The sequence below is a fragment of the Haliotis rubra genome, unplaced genomic scaffold, assembly GCF_003918875.1.
Source record: "Haliotis rubra isolate DU_JTF1 unplaced genomic scaffold, ASM391887v1 Scf15, whole genome shotgun sequence".
Classification (NCBI taxonomy): domain Eukaryota; kingdom Metazoa; phylum Mollusca; class Gastropoda; order Lepetellida; family Haliotidae; genus Haliotis; species Haliotis rubra.
In genome coordinates this window covers 3,648,137-3,666,803 of record NW_025765447.1, presented here as the reverse complement: position 1 = coordinate 3,666,803, position 18,667 = coordinate 3,648,137, and the positions used below count along the sequence as shown (strand labels likewise).

General features: G+C 37.1%; 1 protein-coding gene across 2 annotated transcripts; it reads left to right on the top strand.

Annotated features, from left to right (window-relative positions):
- Window positions 1-18: 18 nt before the first annotated feature.
- LOC124270213 (emerin homolog 1-like) lies at window positions 19-14,920 on the top strand. Of its 2 annotated transcripts, none has more exons than XM_046705253.1 (6): window positions 19-121; window positions 2,425-2,534; window positions 3,617-3,760; window positions 4,116-4,134; window positions 12,445-12,588; window positions 13,809-14,920. In XM_046705253.1, exons 2-6 carry the CDS (start codon window positions 2,444-2,446, stop codon window positions 13,951-13,953), a joined length of 543 nt encoding a protein of 180 aa, XP_046561209.1. In that variant the 5' UTR covers window positions 19-121; window positions 2,425-2,443; the 3' UTR covers window positions 13,954-14,920. The 2 variants fall into 2 exon arrangements, with proteins under 2 accessions (XP_046561209.1, XP_046561208.1); XM_046705252.1 differs by having other exon boundaries at window positions 12,442-12,588.
- The last annotated feature ends 3,747 nt before the right edge of the window (window positions 14,921-18,667 follow it).

The window sequence follows — 18,667 nt, the reverse complement described above, 5'->3', positions numbered from 1 at the left end:
GTTGTATAATGTAAAAGGTCACGCATACTCGCGCCTTTTCTAAATGTGACCTGGAAGTAAATCGGCTCAGAAGCGACGTAATAATCCGAGGATTCGCAAGCAAGTACTGATATAACAGACGGTTTGTATCCATTATTTAATTGATGGGGTCAAACTGTTAGACCATTAGTTGATTCATCAGTTCTCATATGTATGCTTTCAAAAAGCTGTATACTGCCAAATGGACATTAATTGTAATCAGTTTCACGTGAAATTTAGGACTTGCTAACTTTTTCGAAAGAAGTGAAACCGAAAGTATGCTCGACAAAGCAAATCTTCTTTATTCTTTCTTCTTCTTTTCATTAATCACCTCTACAATTATTGTCCCACATTTGTCCTGATGTTTTGTTCAGACAAAGACGTAAACATGCCTACTGTCAGTTCTTAATCTTAGCTATTTTTTCCACCCAGTCACTAAGTATATTAGCAAAGTGATCAATTTTGACAATTAAAAATAAGTGTGTTATGAAGCTTTTGCAAGTGTTTATCACTTGTAGTTTTTGCAATACATCTCTGCTTGCAAAACTTTCCAGATTTATAACCAGGACATGTCAGTATCACCTGGATATGTAGTCGGTATCACCTGATATGTAGTCAGTATCACCTGGATATGTAGTCAGTATCACCTGGATATGTAGTCAGTATCACCAAGATATGTAGAGCAATATCACCTGGTTACCATAGTTATGTAGACATTATGACCTGGATACTGTAAATTTGGAAACTTTTTCAAGCAAGAAAGTAATGCAAAAACTGCAAGTGATACACACAAAGTTTCATGACATGGTTATATTTGCAGACTATCAACAAACCAAAAACAGGAGCTATTTTTATCAACTACCAATAATGTCATGGTGCGAAGCCTTCCAGATTTTCTGTACTCACTATCACCTAAATATGTACAGGGGTGGAAATAACCCATTGCCCGACGTCCGAGTCCAGTGTTTTTTTCTGTCGGGCAAGCAAATTTGTATATCACACTGTAACGGTGTCCAGTTGACTTTCCAATATTTATTATATTGTTTATTTAAAAAATCAACAAGAAAACGGCCAATACAGTGGAAAAATTATCAGGGCAAGTGATTTTACATGTGCCACTGTACCGGTGTACACTAGCAATTTTAAAGTTATTTCTAACCCTGATGTAGTCAGTATCACCTGCATGTGTTATCACCTGGATATGAAGTCAGTATCACCTGGATATTTTGTCAGTATCACCTGGATAAGTTGTCAGTATCACTTGGATATGTAGTCAGTATCACCTGGATAAGTTGTCAGTATCACCTGGATATGAAGTCAGTATCACCTTGTTATGTAGTCAGTATCACCTGGATATGTTGTCAGTATCACCTGGAAATGTTGTCAGTATCACCTGGATATGTATTCAGTAACGCCTGGGTATGTAGTCAGTTCTACCTGGATATGTTGTCAGTATCACCTGGATATGTAGTCAGTATCACCTGAATGTGTAATCAGTTTCACCTAGGTATGTAGTCAGTTCTACCTGGATATGTAGTCAGTATCACCTGGATCTGTAGTCAGTATCACCTGAATGTGTAATCAGTTTCACCTGGGTATGTAGTCAGTTCTACCTGGATATGTAGTCAGTATCACCTGGATATGTAGTCAGTATCACCTAGATATGTTGTCAGTATCACCTGGATATGTAATCAATATAACCAAGACACATTGTCAGGATCACCTGGATATTTCGTCAGTATCCCCTGGATATGTTGTCAGTATCACCTGGATATGTAATCAGTATCACCTGAACATATTCATTGCACTCACTATCTGGGCTGGTAGTAGGGGTCATGGAATCAGTGTCAGGCTGAAGAGCATTTGTCAAGTTGACAAGCATAGTTAGTTGTAAAGCCTGTGGAATAGATTTTCATTCACTTATCAAATTAGCACGTTGGATTGGACAAGGCCAATATTAGTGAATATGTGTGCGTACATGTATTTAATACAGTGTATAATATTCAACCAAAGCTCAAACTAGATCTGTGTTGTTCAGGGTCAGAGACATTCCTGATTGTTTATCATCAAACCAAATGTGGGGTGGTGGGGTAGCCCAGTGGTCCTGCTGAAAGCCTGTGTTCTATTCCCCACATGGGTACAATGTGTGAAGCCTATTTCTCGTGTCCCCTGCTGTGATGTTGCTGAAGTATTGCTATTTGTGATTAATTGTGAAGTTTTTAATGACTTTCAATATTCGTTTGCATTTATTATTGTGTAAACCTTAAAATTAACTTTCACTAAGTCGCCTAAAGGTGTGCACATAGGTTTTTACATCTGCATCTATGAACACAGTAGTATACGTAAAGGCAGTTGTTGGAAAATCAAATAATTGATTTCCATCTTATTGATATTTCCTTATTTCAGTATTCCCGTTCAAACCAGAATGGCCCCAACTGACAGTATCGCCGGCCTGTCTGATCGAGAACTTGGTGAAAGGCTTCGAGAATATGGCATTAAAGTGGGCCCCATTGTCAGTAAGTATTATTTGTCACTCAACATTGAATTCCGAACATCACCTTGCCGACTTGCTGCTCCCGAAAAGAAATTACACTCTTTTGAAAAGAGTCAGCTTAGAAACTTTCTACATGTTTTCCAAGAGAAAAACTTTTTGGGTCATTGAGTTATGTACTCGCTTGTGTTCATCTCAATTGGGTATCGTACTTTTCCTTTGAGTAACCAAATAAATTGTACTCACCACACTCAAACTCAATTGGGTATTTTGCCATTTTCCATTAATTTTGTAAATATAATAAAGTTTAAATGTTAGTGTTTGTTGTTTATATTTGATCTGTAATATGAGAAACGACAAGAAAGACTGCAAGTTGTCAAGTTCATATGCTGTAACAGAACCTCTGAATATACCTAAGTTATTTTATCTATCCACCGGTACCCAAACTAAGATTTGACACTTTCGTGTGTACGCATGTAAGATCACATTTCTTGAGTATTTACAAAAATTCAAGCGTACTTGTACGCAATAGACTTAATAGGAATTGAGTTTTCACATAAATATTTGCGTAATTTACGCAGATATGCAGCTTATCTGTACCTCTGATTGATGATTCACTTTTCTACTGTTACGTAAAAAGAATGCATCTGATGCTGAGATTTTCATTGAATCATAATATCATAAATAAAATATTATTTGTATCAAAACAGTGACAGTTGGTTGTTGTCATGTTTACTGTTTGGAATATTGTATGCAAGATCCATACAGGCTTGAAAAGACCTTGAACTTTAAAGTCCCCCATTTGCAAAGTCTTGATGTGAAGTACCAACCTTGAAAAGGCTAGAAAATCACCCAAATACCAAAATGACAGGTACTGGCTTAAGAAAGTATTAGGAATCACGATGAATTTAATTTATTTGTTTGCTTTTACAATTTTGGCTCAAGACCAATAAATAATTTGCAGGATTTAAAGAAGTTATTGACCAGGGCTAATAAATACCTTGAAATGACAAATAAAAAATCTTGAAAAGGTGATAAATTTTATGTTCCATGCCTGTATGAACCTTGTTACGTCGTCTAAGGCAATCATCAATCTTCCACATATAGAATCTACTCGAGGTCTCTATGAGAAAAAGCTTCGTAACTTTGAGCTGGGCCAAGTGAGTAAGCCGAAATACGAGGAAGTTCCTGATGATGATGATGATGATGAAGACGAAGATGAAGAAGAGGAGGAAGTGGAAAAGTATGAAGGTGAGAATGAGAATGTAGTGTCTCAAATACCTGACAGACTTATCCAAGCATGATTTAATGAGTAGTGTTTTCTGTTCACTAGTTTTCAACTCATACAAACAGATTTAGGTAGCAAATTAAAGAATGTGTTACAGATATAGAATTTATATTTTTCATTCATACAACTATGCTCAGTTTTTGCAATCCCATTACACTCATTATCTCCACCAACCTTCAACTTCAACATTTATCTGTATTGGACATTACAATATTTCGCCTATGTAAGAGAACCTGCTTAATTAACAATTGAAAGGATTTTTAGCTCATCATCAGCTAATGAATGAATTTTGACATTGTGATAAATGGTTTGTTTCAGAAAAACCAGCCCCAGTGAGGTGAGTGGACAGTAAAAACATTGCTCATACACAAGTTACAAAATATGTCACATATTGACATCGTGATATTTTGTTCAGTTCATCACAGTTTTGGGGCGGTGGGGTAGCCTAGTGGTTATGGCGTCATGCCAAGGACCCGGGTTCGATTCCCCACATGGGCCCAATGTGTGAAGCCCATTTCTGGTGTGCCCCGCCGTGATATTGCTGGAATATTACTAAAAGCGGCGTAAAACTGAACTCACTCATACATCACATTAATATACCCGTGAAGGTCCGGGTTAGAATTGATCTTCAGCAACCCATGCTTGTCGTAAGAGGCGACTAACGGGTCAGGCTCGCTGACTGGGTTAACACATGTCATCGTATCCCAATTGCGTAGATCGATGTTCATGCTGTTGATCCCTGGATTGTCTGGTCCAGACTCGATTATTTACAGACCACCGCCATATTGCTGGAAAATTGCTGAGTGTGGCGTAAAACTAAACTCACTCACTCATTTTGTGTTAGTACTATGACAGAAGATGTTTCATTATCAGCAAGAGTATGGTTGGTTCTTTGTGCTGACACATGCTGACTGCATAACTAGTTGATACTGACAACATCCTTGTGATACTGACTAGTGGTGTAACATTGCATCGAACTATCGATGGATTGCAATTGTTGAATCTCTGATAGCAATTAATCGATGGTAGAAGCGAAAAACTCTCGACGCATCGATAGTTCAGTAATTGACTTCCGTTCATAAATGCACAGTGCAAAATACAGGAAGTACCAGATTCGTTCACTGTGATTTAGAGTTATCTGCCCCTGTTATCTCTTAAACAAACATGGCGGCAAACACGGCATGTGACTCAGAGTTTGACATTTTATATGATCTGGGTTTCAAGTTTCTTGTCAGTTATTAAAAGGGACTGAAACTGCTTCAACTTGTTTTTATTTCATATAAACTATACATTCATTTGGGAAATGACTTTAAATGACACAATGCAAGGAGAGAAAAACTATTGCAATTAGTATTGCAATAGTTGGTTGCAATAGACTATCGCTATCGCTATCGCAATAGTATGTTGCAATAGACAATGGCTATCATGATACTTGTTTCCCCCTCAATGGTCACCCCAAATACTGACTGTATCTCCAGGTAATGCTGTCAATGTGTCCAGGTGATTCTGACAACAAATCCAGGTGACATAACAAATGATACAACTTTACCTTGTTCGCAAAACAGGATTGCATATCTAGGTGTCGAGGTTAAACAGGATTGCATATCTAGGTGTCGAGGTTAAACAGGATTACATATCTAGGTGTCGAGGTTAAACAGGATTACATATCTAGGTGTCGAGGTTAAACAGGATTACATATCTAGGTGTGAAAGTTAAACATGATTGCATTTCTAGGTGTCGAGGTTAAACAGGATTACATATCTAGGTGTCTAGGTTAAACAGGATTACATATCAAGGTGTCGAGGTTAAACAGGATGACATCTAGGTGTGCAGGTTGAATAGAGGTTAAAACAGGATTACATATCTAGGTGTCGAGGTTAAACAGGATTACATATCTAGGTGTCGAGGTTAAACAGGATTACATATCTAGGTGTCTAGGTTAAACAGGATTACATATCTAGGTGTGAAGGTTAAGCAGGATTACATATCTAGGTGTCTAGGTTAAACAGGATTGCATATCTAGGTGCCTAGCTTAAACAGGATTATATATCTAAGTGTGAAGGTTAAGCAGGATTACATATCTAGGTGTCTAGGTTAAATAGGGTTACATATCTAGGTGTCGAGGTTAAACAGGATTACATATCTAGGTGTCGAGGTTAAACAGGATTGCATATCTAGCTGTCGAGGTTAAACAGGATTACATATGTAGGGGTGTCGAGGTTAAACAGGATAACATATCTAGGTGCCTAGCTTAGAAACAGCATTCGTTTATCTAGGTGTGAAGGGAGTTAAGCAGGTTATTGATTACATATCTAGGTGTCTAGGTTAAAACAGGATTACATCTCTATAGGTGTCAAAGGTTAAAACAGGATTACATATCTAGAGTGTCGTAGGTTAAATCAGGATTACACAGAGTATCTAGGTGTCGAGGTTAAACAGGATTAAACATGATTGCATTTCTAGGTGTCGAGGTTAAACAGGATTACATATCTAGGTGTCTAGGTTAAACAGGATTACATATCAAGGTGTCGAGGTTAAACAGGATGACATCTAGGTGTGCAGGTTGAACAGGATTGCGTATCAAGGTGTCGAGGTTAAACAGGATTGCATATCTAGGTGTCGAGGTTAAAACAGGATTACATATCTAGGTGTCGAGGTTAAACAGGATTACATATCTAGGTGTCGAGGTTAAACAGGATTACATATCTAGGTGTCTAGGTTAAACAGGATTACATATCTGGAGGTGTGAGCGTTAAGCAGGATTAAAGCAGGATTATATATCTAAGTGTGAAGGTTAAATAGATTACTAGGTGTCTAGGTTAAACAGGAGGTTGAAGGATACATCTCTGGCTGCAGGATTACATATCTAGGTGTCGAGGTTAAACAGGATACATATGTATATCTAGGTGTCTAGGTTGAAACAGGATTATTTATCTAGGTGTCGAGGTTAAACAGGATTGCATATCTAGGATTAAACATATCTAGGGATTACATATCTAGGTGTAGAGGTTAAACATATCTAGCTTAAACAGGATTACTATTGTCATATCTAGGTGCCTAGCTAACAGGATTATATTACATATCTAGGTGTGAAGGTTGAAGGTTAAGCAGGATTACATATCTAGGTGTCTAGGTTAAACAGGATTGCATATCTAGGTGCCTAGCTTAAACAGGATTATATATCTAAGTGTGTAGGTTAAGCAGGATTACATATCTAGGTGTCTAGGTTAAATAGGGTTACATATCTAGGTGTCGAGGTTAAACAGGATTACATATCTAGGTGTCGAGGTTAAACAGGATTGCATATCTAGCTGTCGAGGTTAAACAGGATTACATATGTAGGTGTCGAGGTTAAACAGGATTACATATGTAGGTGTCGAGGTTAAACAGGATAACATATCTAGGTGCCTAGCCTAAACAGGATTACGTATCTAGGTGTGAAGGTTAAGCAGGATTACGTATCTAGGTGTGAAGGTTAAACAGGATTCCAGGTGTCACAGTATATGTGATACTGATTACATATCCAGGTGATACTGACTACATATCCAGGTGACATTGATTACATATCCAGGTGATACTGATTACATATCCAGGTAATACTGACTACATAGCCAGGTGATACTGACAGTATGTCTAGGTTATAATGATTATATATCCAGCTGATATTGATTACATAACCAGGTGATACTGTTTACATATTCAGGTGATACTGATAACAAGGTGATACTGACAATATGTCTAGGTTATGCTGATTACAAATTACATGTTTAGGTGATACTGATCACATATCCAGGTGATACTGACTATATATGCAGGTTACTGATAACACAATGATACTGACATTATGTCTAGTTTATACTGATTACATATCCAGGTGTGATGATTACATATCCAGGTGATAGTGATTACATATGCAGGTGATATTGATTACATATCCAGCTGATGTTGATTACATATCCAGGTGATATTGATTACACACCTAGGTTATATTGATTACATATCCAGGTGATATTGATTACACACCTAGGTTATATTGATTACATATCCAGGTGATACTGATTACACATCCAGGTAATACTGACTACATGGCCAGGTGATACTGATTACATATCCAGGTGATACTGGCTACATACCCAGGTGATACTGATTACATATTCAGGTGATACCGATTAAATATTCAGGTGATATTGACTACATATTCAGGTGATATTGACTACATGTTCAGGTGATATTGATAACATATCCAGCTGATATTGATTACATAACCAGGTGATACCGTTTACATATTCAGGTGATTCTGATAACAAGGTGATACTGACATTATGTCTAGGTTATACTGATTGCATATCCAGGTGATATTGATTACATATTCAAGTGATAGTGATAACATATGCAGGTGATAATGGTTACATATCCAGGTGGTTGTGATTACATATACAGGTGATATTGAATACATATCCAGGTGATATTGATTACATAACCAGGTGATACTGATTACATATTCAGGTGATACTGATTACATATCCAGGTAATACTGACCACATACCCAGGTGATACTGACTATGTACCCAGGTGATACTGATTACATATTCAAGTTATACGGATTACATATTCAGGTGATATTGACTACATATTCAGGTGATACTGATTATATATCCAGGTTATATTGATTACATATCCAGGTGATACTGATTACATGTGAAGGTGATACTGATAACAAGGTGATACTGACAATATGTCTAGGTGATACTGATTACATATACAGGTGATATTGAATACATATCCAGCTGATATTGATTACATAACCAGGTGATAGTGATTACATATTCAGGTGATACTGATTACATATGCAGGTGATACTGATTACATATCCAGGTGATATTGATTACATAACCTGGTGATACTGATTACATATTCAGGTGATACTGATTACATATCCATGTGATATTGATTACAAAACCAGGTGTGAAAGTTAAACAGGATTTCATATCTAGGTGTCATGATTAAGTAGGATTACATATCCAGGTGTCACAGTATATGTGATACTGATTACATATCCAGGTAATACTGACCACATACCCAGGTGATACTGATTACATATTCAAGTTATACGGATTACATATTCAGGTGATATTGACTACATATTCAGGTGATACTGATTATATATCCAGGTTATATTGATTACATATTCAGGTGATACTGATTATATATTCAGGTAATATTGATTACATATGCAGGTGATACTGATTACATATCCAGTTGATATTGATTACATATCCAGGTGATACTGATTACATGTGAAGGTGATACTGATAACAAGGTGATACTGACAATATGTCTAGGTGATACTGATTACATATTCAGGTGATACTGATTACAAGTCCAGTTGATACTGACCATATATCCAGGTTACTGACATTATATGTCTATGTTATACTGATTACATATCCAGGTAATACTGATTACATATCCAGGTAATACTGATTACATATCCAGGTGATACTGACAATATGTCTAGGTGATACTGATTACATAATCAGGTGATACTGATTACATAATCAGGTGATACTGATTACATATTCAGGTGGTACTGATAACAAGGTGATACTGACAGTTTGTCTAGGTGATACTGATTACATATTCAGGTGATACTGATAACAAGGTAATACTGACAATATGTCTAGGTAATACTGATTGCATATCCAGGTGATACTGATAACAAGGTGATACTGACAATATGTCTAGGTGATACTGATTACATATTCAGGTGATACTGATAACAAGGTAATACTGACAATACGTCTAGGTAATACTGATTACATGTTCAGGTGATATTGATTACATGTCCAGTTGAAACTGAGTATATATCCAGGTTACTGATAACAAGATGATGCTGACATTATGTGTAGGTTATACTGATTACATAACCAGGTGATACTGATTGGATTTTCAGGTGATATTGAGTACATATTAAGGTGATATTGATTACATATTCAGCCGATATTGATTACATAACCAGCTGATGCTGATTACATATACAGTTGACACAGATAACAAGGTGATACTGACTATATGTCTAGGTTATGCTGATTACAATTTACATGTTTAGGTGATACTGATCACAGATCCAGGTGATACTGACTATATATCCAGGTGATACTGATAACAAGGTGATACTGACTATATGTCTAGGTTATGCTGATTACAATTTACATGTTTAGGTGATACTGATCACAGATCCAGGTGATACTGACTATATATTCAGGTTACTGATAACAAGGTGATACATGTCTAGGTTATGCTGATTACAATTTACATGTTTAGGTGATACTGATCACAGATCCAGGTGATACTGACTATATATCCAGGTGATACTGATAACAAGGTGATACTGACTATATGTCTAGGTTATGCTGATTACAATTTACATGTTTAGGTGATACTGATCACAGATCCAGGTGATACTGACTATATATTCAGGTTACTGATAACAAGGTGATACTGACTTTATGTCTAGGTTACACTGATTACATATCCAGGCGAAGTCCGACACATTGACATGGCTTAGTGTGTAAAGTTGTGCACAGACTGTGTTGATCAGTGTTCTTAATATAATCACTGGATTGTTTGGTCCGTTTGCAATTACTTACAGTTTGTGTTGTCATGTAGCTTGATGGGGAGGGTATCCCACAGGTTAAAGCATTCACTCAGCCCACGGAAAACCTGGGTTCATTTTCCACATACGCACAACACACACACAAATGCACATACACACTGGTGAGTTCGTAAAAATCTAAAACAGATGACTTGTGTTGAATACCTGTACCTGTAATGGTTCTTATGATGAGGGTGTGTATTATTGCATTGAATTTAGTGTTCAGATCCTAAGTTTGATTGAAATATCAATTACATGTATTTGTTCCAAATTTGCCCACCTGAGACAATTTGTGTTAAATTCCATTGTTTAGTTTATATACCTTATGTAGTAGGGCTGCGCAATATAACCGGTACTTACCGGTTCAGGTTTGAAAACGATACGTATTGCGATACGCTGATCGAAAACCAGTATTTTGACTTGCATTCGGAAAACTTCGTAACACTCCGAAGTCTTCGGATATGTCCTTGTTTCATTTGTGCCAAATATTATTCACATTTTTATTTTATCATGATTAAAAGTTGTTATTAAAGCTTAATCAAGCCTAGTGATTTTGTTGTGTTTTTGCTCTATAAATCAAGAATTAACTTGATTATAAGTAGTTTTTTGTTTAAAAATACTTCATGCAATATATTGCAATACATATCGCAATACATGCTTTTGCATCGCAATATATCGCAATATGAAATTATCTGCAATACCCACCCCTATTATGTAGGAATACTGTTTGGCTTGAAACATATCACTGTTTGGGTAACTGTAATGTCTGTGGTAATCAACCATTGTGTTCCATTTCTAGTAAACTTTTGACCTAAGTGTTTGTCATTACTCTTAAATCCTTTCAAATCATATTTTTGTAGTGTAAACATATTCTCGAGAATTGTAAGACTGATTTGGTTGATCTATGGTGCGTTTGTTCTTGTGATACAAATTTAGACCAAAAATATATCAAAATCGATTTCCTTCCTGCCCTTGTTGACATTTTAATAAATGTAGAGTGCTGTTGTACTTTTTTCATGTTTCTCGGACCCAGTTTAGTGGCAGCACAAATTTCAATGTTCTCGCACGACATCAGTCCCTGCAAAACTTGATGGCAGAAAAAAGGAAAATTCTGTGTTCAATTCTTCTTATTTTTGCAATCAATATTTCATAATTCTTCATACATTCCTGCAAACTCTTGAGATTAACTTGCATGAATTTCCTTTTATATAACACCTGCACCAGTGCAACCTGTTTTTGAAATATTAACCTGGTATATTGTATTTTTGCACCAAGTGCGTGTCAGCTGTTTAACATTTATGTGTGACTTGAGCAACTGCAACCTTTGAACACACTCTGTGGCTCTAAGCTGTATTTACCATACTACTTCTCTAATCCCTGTTTTGTCTACAATTTGTCATGCTGTTGATGTATTCCAACCATGGGTACTTCAGGATTGTGTGCACACATTCAGCTCAAAATATTAGTAATTTATGCGACTCTTGTAGGGGACTGGTATAGGTCCTTGCACGTTCTTGTTGTTTCTTCAGCATGGATGTAATGAAAGTCTTCACAAGGAAGACACAAATGTCAGTAATGAAAATTTGTCACTGTCTCTGTTAAATGACATCGTGCTCATAACTCCATGGTAGTCAGCTTCAGAAACCATTAGAAATATGAACAGCTATCGTGGTCAGAGTGTCGTGGTGACTTGAAAATAAGGACAAGGTCATCCAAATATACTGGTGTCTGCATAATCCCCCAATGTAGGCTGTCATACAACAGCTCATGAGATATTGCATTTACAAGAAGCAGGACATACGTTCGTAAGGACGCTCCTGAATACATAGTTCTGCGTTGAGGCGCTGGACCATAATGTATCAGGCATTCAGGCCAAATGAACTGGTTGTTTGATTGTTGATGGAAATTCACACCTCATCAGATAAACATGGTCATTTCAGTACTTTCCATTTTTCGGAAAGTTTTCTTTATCTTTTAATTTTTTGCCAGTAGATCAACAAGAAATGAACCACGGCGGAGACTGCCTGCTATGCCGGCTATGCCGGCTACGCCACCAAGGGGAAAACCTGTACACTTCGAGGAGCCAGTTACTACTGCAGCCTCACGTCAAACTCGTGCTGCACCGCCACCGACAACGTATGTTACCTTTAAATCACCGATATCACTTGGTCTATGGGAACAAACTATTTTTGACTATTTCAAGACAACAGTTGTGAATACAGTTTATGTTTAACCTCCTGAACAAACTACCCATGAAGATCCAGGTTAGAACTGGTCTTCCGCAACCCATGCTTGTCGTAAGAGGCGACTAACAGGATAGCTTGGGCAGGCTAGCTGACTTGGTTGACACATGTCATCGTATCCCAATTGCGTAGATCGATGCTCATGTTGTTGATCACTGGATTGTCTGGTCCAGACTTCATAATTTATATAGCTGGAATATTGCTGTGTGCTGCATAAAACTAAACTCACTTACTCCTGAACAACCTGAAATTGCAAGTAAAATTTCGATTTAAGTTAACTATATGCATATATAACAGACACTGCTATTTATCATTATAGGATATTTATATAGCACACATATCCACGCAACTAGTACATGCTCAAGGCACTAGTATTTCTTTTCCTTGATCACTGGATGTCAATCTCAACGGCACATCGTATTATCAATCTCAACTCGCGGGGGATCATACAACTCTTGCAGCCACTATGTGCACTGAGTTAATGTGGCTTTCCCATCCTTACGAGGTACCCATTCAGAGCTGGGTCGACTGGGACACATAGTCACAGTACTTTGTCCAAGTTCACTGCACGTTGATGTACCTGCAACTAAGTGTCTGCACGTATTCATGTGGCCACCATTTGGTCATATACCAACAGATTCGCGGGTTCTTTTATGTGCACAAGTTTGTGTACCGTACACTAGGGGTTGTGACAACACTGAAAGAGTCTGCACATAAAGTTGATTCCAAGGTTTTTACGCTTGGTGACAGGTGGGCTCGATCCTGGCACCTAAGGCTCGCTGGATCACTAACCTGGCGCCTTAGACAATATTGCTTGCCCACCATGATTATACTTCCATGACAAAATATTATGGATAAGTTTTTTGTGTATTTCTGTGTTGTGCAATTCCCATTTGACAGATTGGTGAATGTGGTTTCCATTAGAATAGATTCCACAATAACCCAAATATATGATATTTTTATATTCAATTAGTGGCAGAAACATTATAATTGTGGAAAACTTTAAACATTCAACACATCTTCTCACAAGTAAAGTTTTATATTAATCATGTCAATTGCAAGTTAGTTACTTGAAAATTTGAAGTTGAACATCACCTAAATTTTTGTTTACAGAAAACCAAAGTCCAAGGGGTTCCCAAGGTGGATAATTGTGTTGGTTGTCTTGATTCTGGTTGCTGTTGGATACCTGGTTCTTCAGAACATGGAATCAGCCGGAGAAAATAATATTCCAAACCAGATAGATGCAGAAACTGTGTAGTCTGCCTGAGATGGCCATCTTGGCACAGCAATCACCTTCTCACTCAATGTCAATGTCGTGACCTTGACCTCACAAGTGATCCACAGCTGTACAAACATGTCTGACTGGTTAAAAGTGGAAACTAAATTTGTTATGTCCAAAGAAGATGGTTTTCTTGAAAAATGTGTTTGTAAGATGTTTACTCCTTCACCGAGGCTGTTGTGAACAGGAAGTATATTAAAAAAGAAAAACATCTTATGCATGTCAGTTTTGATGAATATTGTGTAGGTCACTTTATTATGGTGTTGGTAAAAATCTACGGTTAAAAAAACATGATGCATTACGTTTTATCGCAGCATATTTGCTTGTACAAGCTAATCCAATATTTATTGCACATTTTCTGACCAATGCACCTTGTGTACACTGTTCTTCAGTGCTATGTTATGTTGCTTGAACAATAATCGTAAGTACTGATGCTTTCATGGCAGATACTTGAATGAAACATTTTTGAGGATCGGGGGGGGGCATCAAGACAGACCAATAGAGCAATGCTTTGAGAATTTGCAAATAGTAATACTATACACGTCGCCTACCCAGTGTATAATTCATGTTATATTTCTCTGTTGATTCGGGGGAGAAATATCTACATGTTCTTGTTAACAAGACTTGGTAAGAACTTGGGCTGGTGTAATGATACCATGATAACAAAACAAACTTGAAAATTCAGTGGCATGACGGTAAAAGAATCAATGTAAATTAGTTTGTGAGAGTTAACAGGCTGGTTTCAAGCAATGAACAAACTGGAGAGGGTCGTCTGGCCATACACAAACTGGAGAGGGTCGTCAGAAATGGCCCAAATTTTGTGTGATATGTGTCAGTTTGGGAGGAGGCCATATTGTGACACCAAGTGACGTTGCTTCTCGAATATGCCCGAAGTTTATCATGTTTATTGTGTACATGTATACAACACAATAAAGACTACAGTTTACCTGTCTGGGTTTTTCATCTGCCATTGTTTACAGTAGACTTTGTTATCATGCACTTTTAGCTGGTTAATAACAAAGCATATGACATAGAGCGACGCTTCCATGTACATTCTCACCCTGTTATCAAGCTACAAGTGATAGCTTGAAATGCAATGAACTAGATGTTATCCATTAAATCATATGTCTTATTAACTGGCCTACTTCTATAATGCTGCTTAACATTTAACTGGTTAATTCCAGAGGCTGATTACAGATAGATGTATTTGGAAATATGAAGAGGAACACTTTTTATGGATAGACAACTCTATTGCAATAGATGCGACGTTTCAGTGCAGATCCTAACACCGTTATCATGCAAATAACAGTGTTACAATCTATAGTCCGTTTGGCTCAAAAGCAGACCGATGAATCGCAATCTAACTCTAAAACTAATAAACATGTAATACTCAATGAAACGCTGATCATAATCAAAACATCAGACCAACTCTGTGATTTGTTTGCAGAATTTTTGTCCTAAAATTAAAAAAGTTGTTTAACAAATTATCATTAAAATTGTGACACAGTTCACTATTTGCTACAAGGGAGGAGTGCAGAGAAAGGGACAACCAGGTGTTAGAGAAGCACGTGCACAAGTGCCGACAAAGTTATTGATACATTAACCTGTGCTGTGCCGTCTCCATCCTTTCTCGCACACCTGGCTGTCCCTTTCTCTGCACTCCTCCCTCGTAACAAATAGTGAACTGTGTCAAAATTTTAATGATAGTTTCTTATAGAACTTTTTTGGTGGAGTCCAGAAAATTTTCAAATATAAGAAATCTGTTGGGTATTAGTAAATGATAAACATGTGTACTATTTATATTTATGTGGCAATTTTGTACAATGATACAATTTGCAATTCATCGGTCCGTTTCTGACTCAAACGGACTGTACACTGAAATGTTACATCTATTACAATAAAGAAGTTATCTATCCATAAAAAGTGTTCCTCTTCATCATACCAGCTTTTAAATGCCACATAGGGGTGGTGGGGTAGCCTAGTGGTTAAAGCGTTCGCTCGTCACGCTGAAGGCCCGGGTTCGATTCCCCACATGGGTACAATTTGTGAACCCCATTTGTGGTGTCCCCCGCCATGATATTGCTGGAATATTGCTAAAAACGTGTAAAACCATACTAACTCACTCACTCACTGTATGGATCAAGGGATTGTTTGCTCACCATATCAACCACTAGACTGTCAAGTTCACACTCAGTTATTTGCAGGCAACCATCAAATATGACATTCTTTATATTTGGGCTTACAGAACAGATTGTAGTACCTTTGTTTGGCTTAGTCCCTTGCAGGATTCAAACTCCACACTGTCAGTTAAATGCCACATAAAGAAATGTGGAAATATGCTTGTAGTTTGCATTTGCTGTGAGGGCTTATTTTATGCATTTAGAACTGGATCAACCTGAAACTACAAAATAAGAGATTAATGTTAGATCAGTGTAGGAGATCCCCTCTGGAGATACAGGGCCGTACATTGACAAAACAGCAAGTCTTGACTTAAGGAAATGAAACCTACTTACACCCAGTGCAACCTCAGGTAATGACACTGTTGCACAAGACAACATCAGGTTGCACCTGCTGCTCAATATAAAGTTACATGTAGGTCTTGATGATTTAGGGGTAGCCTAGTGGTTAAAGCGTTGGCTCGTCACGCTGAAGACCTGGGTTCGATTTCCCCACATATGTACACTGTGTGAAGCCCATTCTGGTGTCCCCTGCCGTGATATTGCTAAAGGCGGCGTTAAGCCTCACTCACTCACACTTGATGATATAGAACATCATAATAACAGGATCGTTCTGGGTCTGACAAAATTAAAATTTTATCTTCCTTCATAATATGAATAGTAAGTCAGTAAATCACCATTTGTGTAGTCAACAGTGACTGTTCCAATTCAGTTACTGAACACTTTTCAAACTGAAGTCTGTGTTCTCTGAACAACAAAATATTAACATGCACTTGGTGCAAGCTGTTATACATATGAGGTTGCAATAGAAAAACAGCTTGATGGCAACAGAATTATCAACAACGGCTGGAGACTTAACACATAACACACAATCTGAAGACAGCACAGCGGAATTCCATTTCTGCACAACAGTGTTAATTGCCATTGATGGCTTGTTCACTCTTATCTACTTTAGTATCGGGCTACTTGCAACAAATGTTCATTAGGCCAGACCATTTTTTTCTTCTTGTTTTACGGATTTTTGTCCTCAAAAACCTAAGGGCAGGAGGGAAAAAAAAAAAAAATCACCAGTCAAAGTAATATTCCTTCTAAATACTCAATGTATTTTACTTTTGGCAATTTATGAAGTGTATATGGGGCAAAAAAAACGGCCTAAAAAAAGTTTTTCTTGTAAGTTTACATTTCAGGCCAATATAAACATTAGGATTTTATTTTTTGAGTGGCGAAAATTAATTTATATATTTTTTCTTATTCTTGAAAAAATATGACAGGTGGATCCGTAAATCAAGAAATAAAATTGGTCTGGCCTTATTTATATTTTCGTTATTGATATTAATGACTAAAGATTTGACTTTGAAAGTTGGCTTTATTTCATGGGAATTTGGGTTTTTGTTACTCTTCTTCGTTATTCTTACCAGTCAATAGAGACGAGATTGTGTGCTGTCATGTTCCTGTAAGTTAATAATGGTTATCATCCCAAGTGTCCTTTTCACTAGTTGTAATGTATCGTATTTATTCGCTTAACATGTCATCCAGTTGAACACTGGTCATCACCATGGTGACAGGTTTATGCCAGAATGTAACCTATCCAAGATATATATAATGTTTTCAATTTTTAATGTATATTTTTATTTTATTTTCACAAGTTCAGAAACATCAATCTTTTGGATGATTATTTCTTGCAGGTGTTCAGAAGGGGCATAGGAGCTTATGGTGTGAAAACCATTGGTAGAAACTAATGTGGGTAAAAAATTCTTTTTTACCCTTTGTTTTTTTGTTTTTGTGACATTAAGTTAGATTTTACTGAAAATGAGCATTGTGCTAGTGTTTGGAGCATATCTCCAAAACCACTGTATATTACTTGATGAAACGTGCTGTACAGTAAATTCAATGGTGATGTGGTACTTTACGATGATTTTGATGTTGAAATTACTGAACAGTATTAATGTTTCTTCACCGACCTGAAGGTATTAAATGGCAGTGAACCTAAAGTTTGGTATAAGAAGCCATATAGGCATTGCACAGACCAAGCGGAGATGTCATCTCTGGTTAATTAAGGACTAGTAATCTTTTGCAGAGCTGAAAAAAGAAAATACTACTAGCCCAAAAGGTTGCTCTTGTTTTTGAGTTAATTAATACCCATTTATGCTTTCTGTGGTGTTTGTTGATAGTTTATTATGAATATTGCATTTATAATGGTGAATTAGGTATGCTAAGCAATAAAATCACTTTATCTACAGAAAGTGTGTGTTGGTGCTTTGTGGAAATTCCATGTTGTGTGAAAGTCCATGATTGGATTGTCCTAATGACGCTTCTGTAACTGGGGCAGTGGGGTAGCCAAGTAGTTAAGGCATTCCTTCGTCACACCGAAGGCCCAGGTTCGATTCCACACATGGGGACAATGTGTGAAGCCCATTTCTGATGATACTGCTTGAATATTGCTAGATGCGTCTTAAAACCCAACTCACAGACTTCTGTAACTTTAATTGGTTGAATGAGCATCTCTCCCTGAGTTC